This window comes from Myotis daubentonii, chromosome 3 (genome assembly GCF_963259705.1).
Source record: "Myotis daubentonii chromosome 3, mMyoDau2.1, whole genome shotgun sequence".
NCBI classification, from domain to species: Eukaryota; Metazoa; Chordata; class Mammalia; order Chiroptera; family Vespertilionidae; genus Myotis; species Myotis daubentonii.
In genome coordinates, this window is record NC_081842.1 from 115,055,431 (window position 1) to 115,079,625 (window position 24,195).

A 24,195-nucleotide genomic window follows, 5' to 3' on the forward strand; every position below is an offset into this window, starting at 1 on the left:
TTGAGAAATACTGAATATTTGACTTGCCAGCTAAGAATTTAAGATTCGGATTGAATTGGAAAAAATTGTATAATTATAATAGCTAAATGCTTTAAAAAATAATTTTTTATTTTTGAGATAATTTTTGTTTCCTCTGAAATAATTAGAATTCAAAATATGTTGCTTATTGATCTGATTAAAAAAGAGGATTAATTTTGCGATCTCAACTGAAAATTTTTAATACAAAAACCAGTTTAAACTTAATTGATATTCTTTAAAATAATTATAAAAGGTATAAACAGCTAATGGGATTTCTGCTTGTCTGAATATAATGTTGGCCATCTATCTTTTAGGGATTTTGGTTTCCTCTTCCCTTGTTTATTGTGAGAATAAGGAAATCATCTTTTCTATCAGAACAGTTTAGACAGCCACAGTGTTGGGCTGTGTGACTTGGCAGCCGCCATGTTGGCCGCATGGCATGCTGCTCCCCTGAGGGCCGCCATCTTGGAACAACAAAGGCCCCTCCCTCTGACTTAGTCAATCACTAAAGGAATGTCTGCTCACTGAGGCAGGATGGGATTTCAGAGGTGCAGTTTTAAGGCGGAGTTTTACTACAGAAATGCAGATGGGGCAGAAAGTGTGCTTGCCTCTCGGATTTATTTAATACTATTTTTAAGAACATATTTTTAATGCTTAATAAAATTAGCAATCATGGTCTTAATATAATTTCAGTGGTATGATAGACCAATGTTTTGAGCAGTTGGCTTTATAAAGGCCAACAATAGAGTTCGTATTCCTTAAAAAGGCTAAGTCATTTTTCTAATCTCTTAAATCTAGAAAACCCGGCTTTCCTTAAACTAAGGACAATTAAAGGTTATATGTTCCCTCCCTAAACAAAAGTTAAGTAGCTTATGTCAAAGTATTTAAAACGGACTGATAGCATTGATCCAATTTCTGTGATCCCAGCCGAAATTTTAAAACCAGTTTAAATTTAATTGATATCTCTTAATAATTATAAGAAGTATATAATTTTTAAATCATATATACATATATTTGATGGTCTTTTCAAGTTGGATTTCAAAACTATAACCAAGGAATGACTTTGAGAAATTTGACGGGCCCTGAAATGTTTTCAAAGGTTTATTCTCTCTTTTTAAAGGATATTTTAATTTAGCTAAATTTAATACACTTGAAATCACATGGAAAGCTTTATCAAATAAAAATTAATAAATATATTTTAAATTTTTGCCTCTGAGAAAGGGCAAAACAAGTTATTTTGTTTAATATTTCTTAGAATACAGCAGTGAAATTTTAAGATGTAATTTGAAATAACAAAAGCTACTTGCTGCTGCATTTTAAATTAGGCTGGAGGTGGGGACACATTTGCCCCTTGTGAATCAGAAGTTTATTAAATACTAAATTTACTTGCTTTGCCTTTTAAAAAAAATACTTAACTTAAATTACTATCCTTGTAAGCAATTGAATCTTAGTAAAGTAAAATTCTTCTAAAAAAGGTTACTGAAGGCTTCCCACAATTCCTCTGTATATGCAAATAAGCCAAAGGGTATACTCTTTAAAAATATAATTGCTAACATTTACAGGTTGTTGTTAAAATATTAAATATGACAATAATTAGTCACCATAAATGAAAAATCACTTGAAATATATAGCTTTGCAACAGTATTTGTTAAAATCTCAAAAGGCAACCATGTTCCTTACATTTGTTGCTTGTGTGAGAAAGAAAACTGTCGGGAAGGAAATAAAAAGAGGTTTCCTTCAGATGTCTAACTATAATTAAAAATCAATATATTGGGCCTCATAAACTAAAGTGAATAATTTGTGTTTTGCCTCCTTAAACAAAGTTTATGTAAATTTACCCAAAGACTAATACCAGAAATTTAATGTCATTTACTGTCCGTAACTTAGGACAAGTAAAGTTAAAAGAATAAATGTTATTTCAAACTGACTTAAATTGGCAAATTGGGCTAAGTGGATATTCAGGGGAACTTAGCTGTCACCTATTAAAATATAAACTACTACAATTTTTAAATAAGACCTCCATCATTATACCAAAAAATACTAGGCAGGAACCAATTCCTGGAGCTTTAATTGTTTTTATTGATGGATCATCAAATGGGAAAGCTGCCTATCATACTATAAATTCTGACTGAGTCATACTGACCAGTCATACTTCTGTGCAAAGAATTGAGTTAGAAGCTATTAAGGCTGCATTGCAAGATTTCCAATAGCCTGTTAACATAATTTCTGATTCCTCTTATGCTTCGGGCTTAGTAAGTAGAATTGAAACTGCCCGGTTGAAATGGCTTAGTGACCAAAGTTTATTCTTACTATTTAAGCAGGTTCAGCAGATTGTGCAGCAGAGAAAATACCCTTTTTATATCACTCACATCAGGGCTCACAGTGTATTACCTGGCCCATTAACTAAGGGAAATGCACATGCTGATCAATTGGTTGCTTTATTAAAAGAGGCTTCAGAGTCTCATCAGCTTTTACATCAGCCTGCTAAAATGTTGTCCAAACAATTCTCAATCTCTCGACAGAAAGCAAAACAGATTATCAAGGAATGTCCCAGTTGCATGTTACATCTACCTCAAGGGCCTAACACAGGAGTAAACCCTAGAGGTTTGCTAAGGGACCATATCTGGCAAATGGATGTAACACATTATACTCCTTTTGGACGTCTTGGGGCGTTACATGTCTCTGTAGATACTTTTTCAAAGGTCCTATGGGCCACTGTATCTACAGGAGAAACGGCAAAACAGGTCATTAATCATTGCCTAGCTGCTTTTGCCATCATGGGAATTCCAAAGATTATTAAAACTGATAATGGGCCTGCTTATACAAGCTGTCAATTCCAGGAATTTTGTAAAAAGTGGAAAATTCAGCACATTTACAGGAATACCATATAATTCCCAAGGACAGGCCATTATTAAACGTCAACACCAAAGACTGAAATCTCAATTAGAAAAACAAAAAGGGGGGATGATGGAGCAATCCCCTACAGGTAGGCTTCACCTAGCTTTAACTACTCTAAATTTTTTCACTTGTGATGCTCATGGAAAGACACCTATGGAGCTACATTGGTGTCAGAATAAAACAAAAGAAAATGGTCTAGTTAAATGGAAGAATCCCGAATCTGGTTTATGGAAGGGACCTGACCCATTATTAACCTTTGGCAGAGGGTACACTTGTATATTCCCAGAGAATTTTTCCAAACCCGTATGGATTCCTGCTAGAAATATTAAACTGCATCAGGAATCTAGCCAGACTGAAGATCTTGCATCTGGAGCCATACCATGTAGCTGTAAACAATCAACAACCAACAGCCCAGAGACCACCTGGGGCATGGTAAAGTGAAGTATGGTAACAATTCAGGTAAAAACTATAAGTTTCATATGTCTTAGAAGGCACATTTTTCCTTTACTTGGGAAGGACAGCATAGCTATCCCAAGGTCAGAGGGCTCCAGTTAATATGTCAACTCAGTGTTCTGGAGACCCAAAACTGCCTAAGTGCTTAAGTTTAACCCAGGTCACTCAAGGGTTCTAGACCCAAAACTGTAATTTAGATAACATGCCTAAGTTTCACCTAGGTCACCAAGGACTCTAGATAATGTGTTCACCCAAAAATGTAATTTAGCATACTGTCTCTGCTTCTGTAAATTTCTTTTTTTAAAACTAGGTTACTCATTCCAAACCTTGAGTTTAAAATTTAAGTTGTCATGACCTAGAGCAAAGAATATTCTTACATGGTATTATTCTACAAAGTTTTATTAATTTTTGATGCTTTAAAACAGTATATTGTGCATTTATCCCAAACTAACTTACAAATTCTTTGAATGTTTGGCAACAATTTAATATTTAAGGACATAAAAGGATTTATTCCCTTCCACTGTGTGGAAGGCCCCCTGGGAAGGCACTTAAGCATTCTGTATTGACCTCTCTTGACCTTTTTTGCCAAGAGGATTTCCTCTTCTCACAATCAATTGTCTACAGCTGTTACCTGAGCTCTCCATTCAGCTGAGATCATGGAAAGCTGGTACCATGGATCTGTCTCTTGCCCAATGGTGTAAGTTGGGCCCTCTCTGGAGAAGAAACCTGGGTTCCCTATGATCAATGCCAGGACCCCACCAGCAGGCGAGGGGATCCAAAGGCAGTTGCTGGGCATGGAGGCCAGGGGGACATAGGCTACCAAGGAGACAGAACTGAACCTCACATCACCCTACTTGGCCCAGAGATGGCTGGTAGTCAATGACGGGTAAGATCCCACAGGGTGGGACGACCTAAGACAGGCACAGTCGGGGGCCAGTAGGAGAAAACTTGGGGTGCAACAAAGGTGTGGCACAGACCCCCCCCCAATGGTTCAGGGGCTTGAACACTCGCCCCTTCTGAAGAAGGTCTCCTGTCCCCATGGCTGCTTCTTGCTTCCCATGTCCAGCCCATATCAGGAACCAAATAACAGAAGAGACTTGGTCCAGCTGTAAATGGTACCCAGAAAAACGAGGCTTAGTTTAACAGACTCTAAATTTAAATCTAGCCTAACAACAGAAATGCTTAAGCCTCCTAAAGGATGTAAAGTGATCCTTTCAATTAATATTTACAGTGTAAATTAAGATTATTGTTAAAATATTAAATTTGACAGTAACATAGTTGTCAAGTTTTCAAATTAAATTTGGCTAATTTGAGATAAGTAATTATTCAAAAACTATTAACCAAAATTTTCATTTCGTGGTAAAATTGCTTATCATGCTATGAACCTAAAACAGTCATATTTTTGTGCAAAAAATTAATATTTAAAGCTATCTAGACTGCATTATAAAATTTCTAAGAAGCCTCCTAATTAAATAAAAAAAGGGGGGGGTAGTGGAAAAATATAGTGGAAAAATGCCACATAAGAAAATAGATCTTATAACTAAATTAAAATTTTTTTGTTAGTGAGACACCCAGAAAAAAACACACATTATGCCAGGGTAAGCCAGGAAAGATCATTTTAAAGAAAAGACCCCAAGTAAGGTTTTTTTCCTTTAACCTTTAGTTGAGAATATGTTTGTATACTTTCAGAGAACAGCTACAAGACCATGTGGATTCCTGTAACAACGGATCCCAGAAAGCCAGTCACAAAGACAGAAGAGACAGTTCAGAGATGGAGATGGTGAAGACGCCTTGCCATGCTAGCAGTCAGCAGCTGCGCGTCGCTGCAGGGTGCCCGGGACCGGACCTGCATTTTCCACCATCCAGAACCAACATTTCATGCTGGCATGTACACATGAACTGTCGGACATTGAAACTTGGACTCAGAACTGTTGGACATTGAAAATGGGACTTGTTCTCATATTCATAGTCTACAGATACTTGATTTTTTAAAGAAAAAATAAGGGGGAGATGCCGGAAACCATTTACTGTCTTCACTAGCTGAGTATAGACAGAGACCCCCAAAAGCTAGTAACATTTGAAAGCCCTAGCAAAGGTCAGGGCTGTGTACCACCCAGTTAATCTAGGTACTACCCAGTTACTCTAGATAATGACAGCTGAAGCAACCTCCCTACCTTTAATCATGTAAATTGCCTAAGGGTGATGTTATGACCTAATCTGTGTGTCACTGAAACCTCCTTACCCTAGGGCTACCCCAAACAAACCTCCTTACCCTAGGGCTACCCCAAACAAACCTCTTTACCCTAGGGCTACCCTAGACCAAATAAAAGGTTGGAGCGGCCTGAGCATCAGTGGAAGTCCTTCGGGACTTGCCCGCCTGGTCCCCCAATATTGCAAAATTATCTCGTGTCTTTTTTTCTCATTTGTTGTGCGGCTCCTCTTTCAGATACCGAACCCTACTCCACACAGAACGTGGAGGGAGTCATACTCGACACCCAAGAAGAAGAAGAAGGAGCAAGAAGAGGAGAAGGAGGAAGAGGAGGAGGAGAAGGAGGAGGAGGAGAAGGGAGGAAAATAAGGAAGAGGAGAAGAAAAACAGAGAAACATAGTTAAAAGAATAAAATGGCAAAAAATACATACCTATCAATAATCACTTTAAATGTAAAGAGCTTAAATGCTCCCATCAAAAGACACAGGGTACCTGAAGGATAAGAAAATAGGACCCATATATATGCTGTCTACAAGAGACCCATCTCAGATTGAAAGATACACACAGACTAAAAGTAAAGGATATAAAAAGATATTTCATGTAAGTATAAATGAAAAAAAATATGGAGTATCAATACTTATATCTGACAAAATAGACCATAATAAGAGACAAAGAAAGAAACTACATAATTACAAAGGGATCAATCCAACAAGAGGATATAACTCTTGTAAACATATATACACCCAACATTGAAGCACCAAAATGTATAAATCAAATCTTGATGGACATAAAGGAACAGATCGACAGTAATATAGTCATGGTAGGGGATTTTAACACCCCTATAGCATCAACGTATAGATCTTTCAGACACAATATCAATAAGGAAAGAGTGCCATAAATAACACACTAAATTAAATGTATTTAACTGATATTTTTAGGGCTTTCAGCACAAAGCAGAAGAATATACATTTATATCAAGTGCACATGGAACATTTTCTAGAATAGGCCACATGTTAGAACACAAAACAAGTCTGAATAAATTTAAGAAGATTGATTTCATATCAAGCATATTCTCTAGTGGTATAATAGAAATCAATCACAAGAAAAAACTAAAAAACATGCAAAAATATATAGGCTAAATAACATGTTACTAAACAATGAATAGGCAAACAATAATATTAAGGAAGAAATCTAAATTGACCTTGAAACAAATGAAAATGAGAACACAACAACACAAAACCTATGGGACACAGCAATAGCAATCCTAAGTGGGAAATTCACAGCATTGCAGGACTACTTCAAGAAACAAGAAAAAGCTCAAATAAACAATCTAACCCTACACCTAAAGGAACCAAACAACAACAACAAAGCCCAAAGTGAGTAGAAGAAAGAAAATAATAAAGATCAGAGCAGAAATAAACAAAATAAAGTCTAAAACATCACTACAAAACATCAATGAAATTAAGAGCTGGTTCTTGGGAAAGAAAAACATGATTGACAAACCTTTAATCAGACTTGTCAAAAAAAATGACAGAGGACCCAAATAAATAAATCAGAAATGAAAGAGTAGAAGTAACAACTGACACCAAAGAAATACAAAGGATTATAAAAAAATATTACGAACAACTATGTGCCAACAAATTGAGCAATATGGGCAAAGGGGATAAATTTCTAGAAACATACAATCTTCCAAAACTGAATAAAGAAAAAACAGAATATCTGAATATACAGATTACAACTACTGAAATTAAAATAGTAATAAAAAAATGTCCCAGCAAACAAAAGTCCTGGACAAGATGGCTCCACAAGTGAATTTTACCAAACATTCAAAGAAGAACTAACACCTATCCTCAAACGCAAGAGGAGAAAAGACTCCCAAGCTCATCTTATGAGACCAGCATTATCCTAATGCCAAAACCAGATAAAGACACTACAAAGAAAGAAAATGATAGGCCAATGTCCCTGATGAACACAGATGCTAAAATTCTCAACAAAATATTGGCAAACCAGATCCATCAATATATTAAAACAATCACGCACCATGACCAAGTGGGATTTATTCCAGGGATGAAAGGCTAGTACAAAATCCACAAATCAATAAATGTGAAATACCACATTAAAAATTGAGGATAAAAACCACATGATCACACCAATATATGCAGTAAAAGCATTTGATAAAATCCAGCAAACATTTGTGATAAAAATTCTCAACAAAGTGGGAATACAGAGAGCATACCTCAATGTCATAAAGGCCATATATGAAAAACCCACAGCCAACACCAGACTCAATGGGCAAAATCTACAAGTTGTTTCCTTTAAGATCAACAACAAGATGAAATTTAGAGAACCAAGATGGCAGTGTATGTAAACACCAGTACTCGCCACCTCCCACAACCACATTGGAATTACAATTAAAATACAAAACAACCATCATTCAGAACCACCTGAAATCTGGCTGAATGGAAGTCTTATAACTAGAGAAGTAAAGAAAGCACATCAGAATAGGAGGAGCAAAGGCACAGAATGGGCTGGTCTGACATCCACGTGAGGAGTTTTTTTAATCAGGAGGGATCTCTGCTGTGGAGGCCTCCCTTGAGGAGCTAGGCATCCCAGCCCCACATCAAAACCCTATCCCAGGATTCCAGAGCTGGGAAGAAAATTCCCTGTAACTTTGGGCTATAAAAACTAGTGGGGATTGTGGCTGAGTGACTCAGAGACTGCTGGAGGCCCAGGCAATTCCTCTTAAAGGGCTGGCACATAAGCTTACCTGGACTTTCTCCCTTTGGGCTCCAGCACTGGAGTGGCAGCTTTGGGAACTGGATCATCTGGCATAGGGGCAGGAACTCAGGGGGTGGCTTTCTCCCAGACAGGGGTGCTCACAGGGGACCTCCCTTATCACAGAGCTGAATGGCAGCCATTTCTGAGTTTCCATCAGCATGGCTCACACTGTTTGCTCTGCCCTGGTGATTCCCTGAGACCCTGCCCCATCCAATTTGCAGCCCCACCTAAGCTATTTGCAGCAGCTTTTCCATATGCATGGCTTGTCCTGGCTCAGGCTTCAGACTTTCCTAAAATCTCTCACACAAGCAGCAGTGGGCATCAGCATGCCCCATACCTAACAATAGGAGGCCCAAGACCCGGCTCTAGCACCAACCTGCCTTGCTTCAGAACTTGGCCTCACCTGGGCACTTCCAAGCCCAGTACAAGTAGCAGCCATCTGCAGATCACTCTGTAGCTCCTCCTGAGTGGCCCCAGGCAGTGACTGACTTTACACCTCACAGGAGGCCCCAGAGCCAGTGCACCTGTTGGCAGCTTCAGATAACAACCTTACACATCCACAAACAACACACTAAAGGGGCAGCAACATTGAGCATCAAAGCCCCTCTGAAGCAAGTCCTGCTCCATAGGGGTGTCTCCTGCACAGCAACTCTTGCACTGTAGTCACAGCTGGTCCTCAGAAGTCAACTGGCCTGGAAGTCAATTCCTCCCAGTGATACCAACAGCAATCAAGGCTCAACTACAACAACACTGCACACAGCCCACACAGGGACACACCTGAAGTGCCCAGCTCAAGTGACTGGGGTGGCTGAGCCATTGGGCCCTACAGGACACCTACTACACAAGGCCACTCTACCAACTCCAGGAGACATAGCAGCTCTACCTAATACAAACACAGGGAAACAGCCAAAATGCAGAGACAAAGAAAGATGTCACAAATGGAAGAATAGAAGAAATCTCCAAAAAAGGAACTGAATGAAATGGAAGCAAGCAAACTACTAGATACAGATTTCAAAACAACCATTACAAGGCATCTCAGGGATCTTAATGAGAGTTTCACAGGATTTAATGAGACTTTCAAGGATTTTAGTGAGAATTTCAAAGACATAAAAAAGAACCAGTCAGAAATTAAGCTTACATTAACTGAAATAAAGAATAATTTATGGGGATTTAACAGTAGAGCAGAGGATTCCAAGAATAAAATTAATGATATGGAATATGAGGAAGCAAAAAAACACCCACTCAGAAGAGCAAAAAGAAAAAATAATCCAAAAATATGAAAATAGTGTAAGGAGCCTCTGGGACAACTTCAAGTGTACCAACATTCACATTAGGGGAGTGCTAGAAGAAGACGAGAGAGAGAAGATATTGAAAACCTATTTGAAGAAATAATGACAGAAAACTTCCCCTACCTGGTGAAAGAAATAGACTTACAAGTCCAGGAAGCACAGAGAGTCCCAATCAAGAGGAACCCAAAGAGGCCCACACCAAGACACATCATAATTAAAATTCCAAAGGTTAAAGACAAAGAGAGAATCGTAAAAGCACAGTTACCTACAAGGGAGCACCCATACAACTGTGAGATGATTTCTCAACAGAAACTTTGCAGACCAGAGGGAGTGTCAACAAATATTTAAAGTGATGAGTAGCAAGGACCTACAACCAAGATTACTCTATCCAGCAAAGCTATCATTTAGAATTGAAGGTCAGAAAAAGACCTTCAGGAGAAACCAAGATGGCGGCATAGGTAAACACCGGAGTTTGCTGCCTCGAACAACCACTTCAAAAATACAACTAAAAGATGGAACGGATATCATCCAGAACCACAGGAAGGCTGGCTGAGTGGAAGTTCTACAACTAGGAGGAAAGAAAAAAACATACCAAGACTAAGAGGAGGCACAGTGCTGAAGTAAAATACTAAGGTGCAGAGTGCATGCAGAGCGGGCTGGCAGCTGAGGGCATGGTTGTTGTTTTCAATCGGGAGGGAGTCTCAGGCTCTGAGCTCCAGCTCCGGGCGAGTCTCTAGGGACCCAGACTCATACAGGAGAAACGGGACTGTCTGGCATCGCTCAGAACCCTAGGGCAGCTTTCTCTCCGTGGGGCTTGCAGCAATTACTGGGGCACTGAGAAGCAGAGCCTCTGAGGGCAAGACTGAGAGCAGCCTTAATTGCTAACCCCGCCCTGTTGATCCCGTGGGACCCACCCCACCCAAGCCCTGCAGGGAGACTTCTGCTGGATAGCCTCAGGCAAAGGCTAGATTAGCACCTCCCTAGAGATCCAGGAGCCAGGAAGCCCAGAGATCAGAGTGGGACCATCCAGTTTGGAGCTCCGTGGAACCATAATAGACACACTCAGGGGGCAGACTCAGTGAGCACCAAAGCCCCATTAAAGCAAGTCTACCCCCAGAGGGGTGTCTCCAGCACAGAAGTTCTCCCACTGCAGACACAGCTGATTCTCACAGCCAATTGGCCTGGAGGTCAATTCCTCACAGTGATACCTACAACAATCAAGGCTTAATTACAACAAGACTGTGCACAAAGCCCACAAGGGGGTGCACCAAGAGTGTCTACCTCAGGTAATTGGGACACTTAGCACAGAAAGGCACTCTATCAACACAGCGAAGCATAAAAAATGCCGAGACAAAGAAACAGGACAGAAACGACAGAATTGGAGGAAAGCAAACTGCTGGATATAGAGTTCAAAACCACAGTTTTAAGGTCTTTGAAGAACTGTCTAGAAGCCGCCGATAAACTTAATAAGGCCCTCGAAAAGACTGGTGAGACCGCCAATAAATGTAGTGACATCTTCAAGAAGACTGGTGAGACCGCCGATAAATGTAGTGAGATCCTCAAGAAATCTAATGAGACCCTCGATGTTGTGATAAAGGACCAACTAGAAATTAAGCATACACAGACTGAAATAAAGAACATTATATAGACTCCCAACAACAGACCAGAGGATCGCAAGAATCAAGTCAAAGATTTGAAATACGAAGAAACAAAAAACACCCAACCGGAAAAGCAAAATGAAAAAAGAATCCAAAAATACGAAGATAGTGTAAGGAGCCTCTGGGACAGCTTCAAGCGTACCAACATCCGAATTATAGGGGTGCCAGAAGAAGAGAGAGAGCAAGATATTGAAAACCTATTTGAAGAAATAATGACAGAAAACTTCCCCTACCTGGTGAAAGAAATAGACTTACAAGTCCAGCAAGCGCAGAGAACCCCAAACAAAAGGAATCCAAAGAGGACCACACCAAGACACATCATAATTAAAATGCCTAGAGCAAAAGACAAAGAGAGAATCTTAAAAGCAGCAAGAGAAAGAAACTCAGTTACCTACAAGGGAATACCCATACGACTGTCAGCTGATTTCTCAACAGAAACTTTGCAGGCCAGAAGGGAGTGGCAAGAAATATTCAAAGTGATGAATACCAAGAACCTACACCCAAGATTACTTTATCCAGCAAAGCTATCATTCAGAATTGAAGGTCAGATAAAGAGCTTCACAGATAAGAAAAAGCTAAAGAGTTCATCACCACCAAACCAGTATTATATGAAATGCTGAAAGGTATCCTTTAAGAAGAGGAAGAAGAAGAAAAAGGTAAAGATACTAATTATGAACAACAAATATGCATCTATCAACAAGTGAATCTAAGAATCAAGTGAATAAATAATCTGATGAACAGAATAAACTGGTGATTATAATAGAATCAGGGACATAGAAAGGGAATGGACTCACTATTCTTGGGGGGTGAAAGGGGTGTGGGAGATGTGGGAAGAGACTGGAGAAAAATTGTGCACCTAGGGATGAGGACAGTGGGGGGGTAAGGGCAGAGGGTGGGGTGGGAACTGGGTGGAGGGGAGCTATGGGGGGGAAAAGGGGGAACAAATGTAATAATCTGAACAATAAAGATTTAATTAAAAAAAAGATACCAATGGCATATTTCACAGAACTAAAACAAATATTACAAAAATTTATATGGCGCCACAAAGACCTCAAATAGCCTTAACAATCTTGAGAAAGAACAAGTTCTTTGTTGATATCAGCTACCTAAAATCAACTATACTACAAGGCCATAGTAATCAAAACATCATGGTATGGCATTAAAGCAGACATATAGACTAATGGAACAAAATAAAGAGCCCAGAAATAAACCCACACTTATATGCTCAATTAATAATTGAAAGGCAAAAACATACAATGTGGTAAAGGCAGTCTATTTAACATATGGTGTTGGGAAGAGTAGATAGCTACAGGCAAAAAAAAAATGGAACTAGACCACCATATACAAAATGAAACTCAAAATGGATAAAAGACTTAAATGTAAAACTCAAAATCATAAAAATACTAGAAGAAAATATAAGTAGCAAAAACTCAGACATTTCTTAGCAATATTTTTTCTGATATAGCTCCTCAGGCAAGGAAAACAAAGGAAAAAAATAAACTAATGGGACTGTGTCAAACTAAAAAGTTTTTGCACAGCAAAGGAAACCATCAACAAAATGAAAAGACAACCCACTGAATAGGAGAACATATTCACCAATGATAGATCTGATAAGGGGTTAATATCCAAGATTTATAAAAAAACTTATAAAACTCAACACCAGAAAAACAAACAATCCAATTGATTATGGGCAAAAGACCTGAATATACACTTCTCCAAAGAGAACATACAGATGGCCAACAGAGAGAAATTCACAGATGTATGAAAAGATGCTCAATGTCATTAATCATCAGAGAGATGCAAATTAAAACCACAATGAGATATCACCTCACACCTGTCAGAATGGCTATCATCAAAAAATCAACAAAGAGTATTGTCAAGGATGTAGAAAAAAGGGAACCCTTCAGCACTATTTGGGGGAATGCAGACTGATGCAGCCACTATTGAAAACAATATGGACTTTCCTCAAAAAATTAAAAATGGAACTGCCTTTGACTCAATGATTCCACTTCTGGCAATACTAGTATATCCAAAGAAACCAGAAACACCAATTCACAAGAACATATGCACCCCTATGTTCACTATAGCCAAGATTTGGAAGCAGCCAAGTGCCCATCAGCTGTATAAAAGTCGGAGTTCTTACCCTTTGTGACAGCATGGATAGACCTGGAGGTGTTAAGTGAAATAAGCCAGTCAGAGAAAGACAAGTAACATATGATTTCACTTATATGTGTAATCTTATAAACAAAATAAACTAACAACCAAAATAGAAACAGACTTACAGAGAACAGATTGACAGTTGTCAGAGGAGAGGGAGTTTCGAGGCTGGGTGAAATTAGTGAAGGGATTATGGGGAAAAACAAACAAAAACAAAAAAAAACCTCTGACAACCTTATGATGATTACCAGAAAGAAGGGGATGGGGGGAGGTACAAGAGGGTATATAGGGGATAAATGTTGATGGAAGGGGACTTGGGGATGGTGAACACACAACACAATGTTATAGAATTGTACTCCTGAAACCTATGTAATTGTATTTACCAATGTCATTCCAATAAATTCAATAATGAAATAAAACTATGTACATATGTGAAAACAATTTTAAATGTTTCTCTAAAGGTACTGAAACCACCTGTCTGAAAACATAATGCCTCAAACATCCAGGATGCATTTCTCAGAAAGTATTTGGCAGGGGCAGCGGGGGAGGATTTGCTATTTTGTTGATATCCCTTAAGTGGAAACCATGTGACCTCTTGTGTTCAAAGGAAAAAGAAATAGGCTTCCTCACTTACTAGCTGTTTGACCTTGGGAAAATTATTACTAACTGTGGTAATTAGGAAAATTACCCATCTAAATCTATATTTCCTTTCTATAACATAGAGGCAATAATAATACTGATTCTATAGGATTGTTACAAGAATGAAATAAAATCATGCCCATAAAGTGCTTTGCACAGTGAATGTCAAACAAAGGGTAAATGATGGCATGATTATTACCATCACCATCATGAGTATCGCTACTCAAGGCATTTGAAAATGAATTAAAATGGTGATAGAAAGTTACAAAGGGCACAATACATCGCGAAGTCACTTGGGAAATGCAGAAATATAAATGGAAGAACATGTACAGCAAAGAGTGATCCTAAGTAAAGTGCACTCAGAACTCATGTCTGGTTAAATAACAGGCTTAAAAACCATAAATCGGAATGCCGTTATTTCAGAAAGAAAAAGAAATAACATACCTTTTTCATCTAAAGATATTAAGCATCAAATATTTTAATTCCTCCCAGGAACCAGTACTAGAGAGAATAGAGTTTACCAGAGTAATTGGGACATATGAAAATGGAAATGTAATCTTTAGACCTCCCAATTGTTTCCGAAGTTTTTCCTAAAAGAAGATCACCTTGGCAGTGAGCTCCACATGGCAAAAACCAGTACACAGCCTCAGCCTGTGCTGCAGTAATATATTTCTCTACTGGGCCCTTTAAAAAATTGTATCATTTCTGTTTAACTGTAATTTGGTTGTTACCTTCCTTTGGGGGGACTCTAATTATTTCTCGTTTCAAACATTAAAAGACCACATTTGAGGCCTTCCGCAGGCATTACTTGGTATTTTTTTCATCCATAGGAATTTGCCTTCTTTTTAGCTTGTCTGCCTCACACATGAAGTTCAGGACATCATAGACTGTTGCAAACTAGCTCTACAGACGCTTTGACAAAGTGTCTGCCCCTCAATCCTGTCTGCTCTGCCTTCTTGGATTATATCTTTTATTTAGCACTCACTTCATAAAGACCTACAAACGAGGTGTGGCCTGGTGCTGGGAAGATACACACACAATAAGGCCTGTCCTTTCCTGCCTGGAGAAAAATTCGGCTACAAAGAATCCTAGTCTGCAGTCACTACCACCAGGATACTTAGGGATGAGGCAGCAAGGGGAGTAAGGAGTAGAAAGTCTGTATCTTGGAGCAGGGCTGATAAATAAAAGCTTCAAAAAGATCCAGGATCCTTTCACAAAGTAGAGAAGAAATGGGAGACAGAAGAGGTGTAGAGAGGATGAAGAACTGTTACCCAGAGGAAAGTGGAGCATATCACATCTATAATAAAAGTCAATTTAGCTGACCCCACTTAGCACACTGAGGAGGCATGCCAGTTGGCTTAAGCACATTTTGCACCTTTATTCTTTCAGTTTATTGTGACTTGCATTTTGCTTTTCCATATACAGACTTTCTCTGTATATTATACACAATGCAAATAGAGTCTCACAGTAGTTCCAAAAGGGAGGGAACATTATCATTAGCAGGCATTGCCAGCATCCACACACTGAGGACAAGTAGGTCATCCCCACAGAAGATGTCTGACCTGTTCTGAGATGGATTCCACAAAAGCATAGACTGTCTGGGATCTGAAAAGGATCAAGACCCATTGATGACTCAGAGGACATTGTCCATCATTTGCTGCAATCGCCAGGGACTTCGTCCTGTGTGCACTCACTGAATTCCCTCATACAAAGTGCACTTGTCTTGCTAGGATATTTCTGTAATTATAGTTACACACAATAATGCATAACTTTATACCTACTTTCCAGGAGCATATAAGGCCACTCTTATTTATTCTCTCTGTAATTTCAATACTTACTCTGTGGTCAGGCTTTTCAAAATCTGCATCTGGACGCAGTTTGTGGGACTCACACTCAGAAGGGCCTCACTTCCTTGCTGTTTGCTGAATTAAAATGTTTGATAATTTTTATTAAGGGTTTCCACATTTTCATTTTGCACTGAGCCCAAAAAATTACATAGTTGGTCCTAAGGACTAACAGCTTCAAGTTGAATTTCCATCAAGCCCTGTCTCTGCACCTGGGATTGGAACCATTACTGAATGGTTCTGAGTAGCTTTTGGTTATAGTGATCAATTTCACATTTATTCCTTTGGCAGGTGACTGTCACAAGCCAAAAATTCAGGCAATCCAAAAACACTTTGCCCTCTGATTACAAACAACTGGCTCAACCAAAAGTTAAGCTTTGGCCTTGGCCACCTGTTACATCCTGACAAGCGTACAGACAGGCTCCTGCCCCTTCAAGCCTCCTTCAAGTTTATAAACAGTACCATCCCCAAACACCGGTTCATAAAATTTCCTGTTCTGCAAACTTGATGTTACTCAGTATTTAACAATTTCCTTAGCATTGCTTCATTAAGGGTGTGTGGAATTGTATCAGATGTAATAAAAGTCAAGCCCTGTAATTTCAATTATTAAACACTTGTACCAGAGCCCGTAGGCAAGCAGCTAAGTGGCTCTACCTGAACTGCTGAAGTAGCAGCTGGGGTGCCCAGAAAGGAGGGAGATTGTGAAATTACATTCTCAGCCACCACAGATTTGAAAGGGCTCTCCTCAAGGTGAGTGACAAAAGTGCTCTGTAAACTGTGCATTTACCTGGGGACATCTCATCACACACTTCATTTTCTACCTGTTCACAGTAGGTCCTGACACAGAACTGTTATACGGTTGGAAAGAATCATTGGCCACTCGCTCTCTGGAGGCCAGAGATCAAGTGTCCCTCTACACATGCCCATCAGCTGGCATGAACATATTCTCTCCTTTAGACCTAAAGACCATTCAGACACTCCATTGTATGCACAGGTACAGAGAGCACAGAGAGGGAAGAAAATTGGGGAGTGGTGAGGTATGCCTCATCCTTATTCATGACTATGAAGAACACACGCCTTTTTATTTCTCTCCTGGTCTTTCCGAAGTCATCTTTAGAGACTGAGTTTCAAATGTGATCTTTATTTCATTGCTTAGAACCAGAGATTATTAATTTATGGCCTCACTCAAATTCACATTAATTTCAAACTGACAGCATAATCCAGCCACACTGTAGTGTGTACAATAGAAATTCCGACCAGAACAGGCCAGGGCTGGGCAGGGATTCATGGAAACAGGCAGCCATGGTCTCATTCAGCATCCACATTAGCACAAATTCTTGAAAGTAGCTACTCCTATGCCTGGGTGAAATCCCCCTCACAGTCCTTCAAACTGCACATTCACAGCACTCAAAACAATAAATATATGCCACATAGTTTCTGCAATAATAAACAACTTTCTAGCCCTCCCTTAGGCACTAGGGCAGCCTTTATTTTGCAGGTATATGATCCCTAACTTTAAGTTGCTCTTGGGAAAACAAGGAGTATAAATCAAATTTCTCATTTGGAAACTTACCTCTCCACATTCAGAAATTCTGAATTTTTGTTTCAAATTCATCAGTGAGAAATATTGGTCTATGCAAGCTCATTCTGGAAATCTTAAAGATGTTTTTATTGCCCACACCCCGCATCTAAAAAGAACCTAAGGCCCACTTCCTTCAGCAATCTTTGGTGAACTGCCTAGCACTCTCTCCAAAGAAGTAACACATTCTTCCTCTTTCCTTTCTGAGGACTTTCAAAACTTGATAGTTACATATTCCATTCACTTACATAATAAATATTCATCAAGCACTCATACTGTGATAGACACTGAAGGAAACAGGATTTGCCCCAGTCCCTGGCTGCCAGGTACCCAGGGTCAGTCTGAATGAGGCCTTTGAGGGCCTCTGAGCTCCCTGAAACTCAAGCTCCAGCCTGTGCTGCTGCCTTGTTCCAAACGCATATTGTTGACTAAATCCAATGGGTACTTCATTTTATAAATAGGACTATCTCATTGATAAAGGCATTCCAAAGTCAAAGGGGTAAGTCAGGCATGCTATCCTTTGAGCTGCAGCCGGCCGGGGAGAGGTCAATGGGGGGAAAAGGAGACATATGTAATACTTTAAACAATAAACAATTTTAAATAAATAAATAAATAAATAAATAAATAAATAAATAAATAAATATCACTCTGATAACCTGCTCTGAAAAATATTTCCTCCTGCTGATGGATATATTGCCAAGATGGGAAATGTGAACCTCTTTCACATTTTGCTGCCTCAGAAATGGCCACAGGCTCTGTTGTAATTTGTTGAGGCACAGGTCTGCTTGCACCAAGGGCTTGACAAAGCTTATTAACGCCAAAAAACACTGCTCTCCTTCTCCAGCCTGTGGGAGCTGAATGTCACTGATAGGGCTATCTGGGTTGTTAGGGGAAACTGCACCTGTCTCACTTTCCTAGAATGCAGCTAGGTACAAATATCCAGGAGCAACAATTCATCTTTTCAAATTACAGAGCCCAGGAGTGGGAGTGGAGAGAATACAGCTGCTACAAGAGAATCACAGCTGAAAACCTGATTTGAACACAGCAAGTGAGAATTGTTGGTGTTTAGCTTAAAATTTCATCTGAGCAGAGGCCACAAATACTCAGCAGGCTGCAAGGGCTCTATGCAGCATCTAATATATTATTAAATCAAGGTCCCAGAACATTGTAATTCCACTATAATGCAATCAAAGTGCTTCAATGTACTGAGAAAAGAATGAATTCAACTGCTTAAAAATCCTTCACTGAGAAACTAAGCATGAATTTACTGTGCTTAAGTGAGAAGAGCTGAATGCCACATGAAATTTCTTTTTAAATGGTTATTTTATTCTGAGTAATTGCTTCTTAATTATGCTGTCTTAATTTTCTCACAAATCTGTTCCATCTATACTCACCCAACATTAATATTTATTTTGTTCATTTAATTTTAATGTATTCTTAAATTAAAGCTATTACAAATATTCTGCTGCTGAAGATAATTCAGCATAGGCACTACCATGAAGTTATCATTGAAAACATGAACTATGTTATAGCTGTAATAGGGCTTAAGAAACACAATATTATAAACTATTTTAGTAAATTAAAAATAAGCCATTCTAGAATTCGTTATAAAATCCACTGCTAAATACATCTTGTTTACACCTCTGTGCTTATTTACCTTGGAATTCTTAACAGTATAGATTTCACATAATGAAAATTATACTTAAGAATCATCCTATGTCAAAATATTTCCCATGTACATATTTTTTAATATTCTTTCCTTAAAATAAAATCCTTAGCATTTAACCTATACAAGTTGGCCTGCAGAGATCTCATAATTATATTGAACTTGTATCCCATTTAATGTAATATGTAATTACACTGTCTCGTTTCTTTTTAGGTTTGGTAACATTGTAATATGACATTCTGCAAAATGCTCCCACACAATGGGCTCAGTGCAGCAGCAACACCACTGAGGAAAATTGCAATGGGTTCCTCCGTGGAAAACACCAAATCTCAAAATCCAACACACTACTAGCTCATAGTTTATTTTCATATCTAAAAGAAGCTTTCAGCTGCAACCTTATACTGTCGGCACATGTTATAGTTTCTCTGCACTTTTACTTTTAGGAACGATGATAAAGAAAAACAGCATGCCCCAGGGGCATCCCAAATAAACCATTATAAATTCACATTCTCTTTTGTACTAATTTGGATCAAAAGCAAGGACAAGCCTGTAAGTGCCCTTACACTTCTCAGGTGAAACTTCTTTTTCATATGCCTTCACATAATGTGTCAGAAGCAGAAAGACATGCCATATACATATACTTCTCTTACTTTTCTAACCCAAGAAGTTGCTACCATTGTCACAATATGATCACACTAACATATGAGGTCTGTGTTCTAATAATCAGAAATACTTTTTAATTACATACTTTTCTTTTTAAAAAAATCTTTTTTCTGGACTAAACTCAGGACTGAAACATTATTCTCTGCTTCAGAATTCCCCAGTCTTAACTCATTAATTAACATCGAATGCTTTATTCTTTCTGCGCTCCTGACTTGGTTTTGAATTTGAAGATGTTTCCCCATTCCTTGGCACCTGACAGACTACAATTTACATGTAAGAAAACAACTCCCAGGGAGCAAGAAGCTGCTCCCACCCATCTTAACTGTTCTCTAGGAAACAGACAGGAAATGGGAGTTCAGGAATGGGAAGCAGATTCTGTCTGAAGCTACAGATCAACACAGGTAAATCCAAAGTAATGGAGGCAAGTATAAAAATTAGTATTATTTATTATCTTCTTTATTAATACTCACATATAACCTTTGCTTTTACAGAGAAGTCTACTTTAAATGAATGCCTCCTTGGTTTATTATTCCCAATGGGGCTTTCTGCTCCTGGGCCACTTCCCCTTTTTTTATTCCCTCACCCCACATCCAAATTACGCTACTACATGTTCACAGATACCACAAAAACTTTGTAAACAAGATTTGGGTTACTGGATCTTGATTTAATCAGTATCCCACTTCAAAATGCAGGGCAGGTAGGAGAGAGGGTAAGACCTCAGGGAAAGGGAAAGGGAGAAAAGGCAGGGAGAGGACAGGAAGGCAGCTGGTCAGAACTTTCAAGTCTCGCCTTTTCTGAGATGTGTATTGTGACTGTTCTTGAAATGCAAGACTGGGAACACTGACAGCAAGTGTCTGTGTGGTTATTTATATTATACATCTATAATAGAATATGTGGGTTTCCTCAGCTTGGGTCTGGACTGTTTCTGTTTAAACACACCACAGTCCCCTGTGGGTGGATTGTCTCCCACCTCAACAGTCTTCCGGTGGGTGTCTCCCACCTCCAGTCAGGCCTCCCAAGAAACCCTCAGAGCCGGGGCTTTTGGAGCAGGGTTTTGCTGAGGTCTTTGACTTCCTCGGGGCTATTCACCCTCTGATAGCCCAGCACAGCCATGGGCTGATAGCAAAATTCCTCCACTTGTTTGATCTGCTGAAAGGTGAGGGCAGTCCGCCATGCGTTGGCTGCCTGTGTGGCATTACGGGCAGATACCACAAAAGGCTTGGAGGAGGAGCCCGAACCACTGGTCATGTTCAAGGCAAATTGCTCCATTTCAGGGCTCACCAGCAGTCCCACAAAGTCGTACACCCTCCGTAGGGTCTTGACGGGGTCTCCCACCAGGTCCTCGTACCGCACCACTAGGTAGTGGCCTTGTAGCCAGTCAGGGGGCTGCAGGGCTGTCTGCAGTGTCTTGGCCATGCTGTTGCAGATGACCTCCATAGCGCCAAGTGCATGGTAGTCTGCTGGGCCACCCACACCCTCCTTCTTGGCACCCAGCTTGTGGCCAGCAGCCTCCAGGAATGGCATGCGATGGGCTCTCGGGTCCCGGCTGCGTACCACCTGCAGGCTCTCACGGATGAGACCGTGGCGCGAGCGGATGCGTGAGCTGGCCACAGCACGAGGATCACGCACCAGGTGGATGACCTTGAGGTCCAAGGCCGGGTCGCGAAGTAGAGGCGCCAACACGGCCACATCGAAGACACGCACGCCCTTGATGACCAGTGTGTGGTATTTGCGGCACTCTTCTTCGAAGAGTGCCAAGCGTTGGGGTGGACACTTCTTGCACACACGATCGTCCACCAGCCCCACGACCTCTTTGCGATAGGCAGGGCAAAGCGGCGAAGAGCACACGACCTTATTGGTGGCAGCGCCAAAAATGCCCAGTGTGGTGAGGTTGCGGCCCCCGCTGCCAGCAGGGCTGTACAGCTGGAAGACTGAGAGGTCACAGCGATAGAGAGCGCTCAGCATGTCCCGCGCTGCCCCTTGCAGAGACACGGCGTCCCCCGGGTACAGTTTTTGCCACACGTGCCACACTGGCTCGTATAGGAAGAATACCTCGGGATTCTGGTTAAAGAGCTCCCCGAAGAAGGACGAGCCCGAGCGCCATGTGGTGAACACGTACACCAACTGCCGTTTTATCTCACTGCCCCTGGAGCTGCGAGTGCTATTGCCGGAAGGGGCCACGGCCCCCGCCTCCGCTGCCGGTGCCGCCCCTAGGACAGGGGCAGCGGGGGAGCGGTACGGGGTGCGGGGGTCCAAGCGGGTGTGTGCGCGACGCGACACAGCTGGAGGAGGCCTCGGGCGCCCCCAGCCGTCCCCGGCCACCCCTGCCGCAGCACCTAGCGGCCCGTCGGGACTGCACTGCTGTAGCGGCTCCTTGTGCCACTTATAGTCCAGGAGGTTGAGCATGGTGAGCACAAGCAGCAGCGCATAGCCTGCGCACAGCACTAGCGCCTTCCTACGGAACACCTTCATTCCGAGGGGCGACGCAGGCCAGTGGCGACCCGGGCGCCGGGACCTCGGTGGGAGCAAGGCGCGTGCTGCTGCAGGCGCGGCCGGGAGCAATCGGGGAGGCGGGCCGGGGGACACGGCTCCCAGCGGGCTGCGGCTCATCACAGGCTCACTCGGGGTCCACGGCGTGGCGGAGGCGGCCCTGAAGCCCGAGCGGGGGACGCAGCGGGCCGGCTTCGTGCGCGAGGACTGGGGCCGCGGCTCCTAGGCGGGCGCGGCGGCAGCAGCGGCGGCTGGTCCTCGGCGCCCAGGACTGGCTCTCCCATGGCAGCGGCTCCCAGAAAGACCTGCGAGGGTAAGCGGAGTAAACTGGTGCGCCTCAATCCTCCTCCCAGCTACCGCCTCCGCCTAAGTACCACCCATCCTCCAGTCTGCCTGGCTCCCCAGCTCACCTGGAGCCGCGGGCGCGACTAGGAGCGGCCTGGGATCGCGGCTCGGAGGTCTGTCCTGCTGTTGTTATTCGTTCCTCGATTTCTCACGCGCTGTCTTACGCTGGGGGTCCCCGTGCCTCAGGGGGTGCCACGGCATTCGGAAGCCCAAGCCTTGGGCAGTTTCCGGGAAGCGGGCACCCTGAGACTGGGGAAGGGAAACTTTCACCAGGCCAGGAGCTCTCCTCCGCGCTCCGCTGAGCCCAGGGCGCCCGGACAGCAGCTTCCTTCCGGGCTCCGATGCCCACTGGGGGAGGTTGAGGGGAGAAGGCTTAAAGGAGACCCAGCTCTGGGCAAAGCGGCTCCGCCTCTCTCGCTCTTGGCCTCCGCGCCCCGACTCTACCCATCTCTCTGGCGGCAGTGGATGGGGCGCACCGCGACCCTGCAGCAGCGGCGGCTTCTTCCATTACGTAGAGGATGCTCTGGCGGGCATAGTCGGCCCCCGCCGCTCCTCAGTTTCCGACTGGCCCGGAAGGGTCCTAGACACAGAGCTCTCGGCTAAAAAGCGCGGGCCGTAGCTTTCCCTTGCCCGCCCCGATCCTGGCACTAGCCGCTTCAGGCACACGAGGTATCCGGGCAGAGGAAACCCGCACCGCTGCCGCCGCCCCCGCGCGAAAGGAAAGATGCAGCGATCAGATGCCCCTACACCGAGCGCCTGCAACACGCCCCGGCCAGCCTCGGCGCGGCACCGGCCAGGCGGCTCCGGGTTGGTGCGCGCCGCCGTCTGTCGCTGGGGCTCCTCCCCTTCGCTGCGCTGCCCTCCGCCGCGGGTCCTGCCCCGCCCCCTCTCAGCGCCGCCGCACCGCTCTGAGGTCTGGAGATGTGGGCCAGGATTTACTGCGGGGCTGCTCTGGTGGCCATCGCGCGAGGGAGGCCTCAACCACGCGTGCGCAGAGCTCCGGGCTCGGACGCGAGGTTCGCAGCGCTGGGGCGCCCGGGGTCTGGGTAATTTGGATTCTCCGTGCAGCTGCCGGGCTCATCTGCACATTTTTGCTTTCTGGTAAAGTAGAAATCCCCCAGCGACCGCCCACTCTGCTCTTCTTTAGGGGTCGGAACCGCCCGACCCCTCCGGAAACCCAGGGCGCACCCGCGCGGAAATGCTAGGCCGCAGAGCGCCGCCCACAGGCTTTCTAATCACGGTTCTCGGGTTCTGCTGGCCTGAGGTTTCTTCCTCACCGAGGAAGTAATAAATCTTTTTGACCCCGGGATCAAAGAAGACGTCTTCCAGGGACTGTACAGGCAGTGTCTTCGCCAGGCTTTCCTCCACCAATGGATAGGGACTCCGGATTTATATGCTCCAGCAGATGCTCTCCCCATCTCAGCTTGGAATGCTGAGATCACTGACTGACGCCCTCGGGAATGGGGGTGCAGGGAGGTGTTTTAATTTACAATAAAATACTTGTCTTGC

At 42.4% G+C, this 24,195-nt stretch overlaps 1 protein-coding gene across 1 annotated transcript; it reads right to left on the minus strand.

Annotated features, from left to right (window-relative positions):
- Positions 1 to 19,951: 19,951 nt before the first annotated feature.
- On the minus strand, positions 19,952 to 23,928 carry CHST2 (carbohydrate sulfotransferase 2). The gene is made up of 3 exons (XM_059688225.1): positions 22,752 to 23,928; positions 20,852 to 22,646; positions 19,952 to 20,821 (listed from the first exon to the last, which is right to left on the minus strand). Exon 2 carries the CDS (start codon positions 22,459 to 22,461, stop codon positions 20,878 to 20,880), a length of 1,584 nt encoding a protein of 527 aa, XP_059544208.1. The 5' UTR covers positions 22,462 to 22,646; positions 22,752 to 23,928; the 3' UTR covers positions 19,952 to 20,821; positions 20,852 to 20,877.
- Between the last annotated feature and the right edge of the window lie 267 nt (positions 23,929 to 24,195).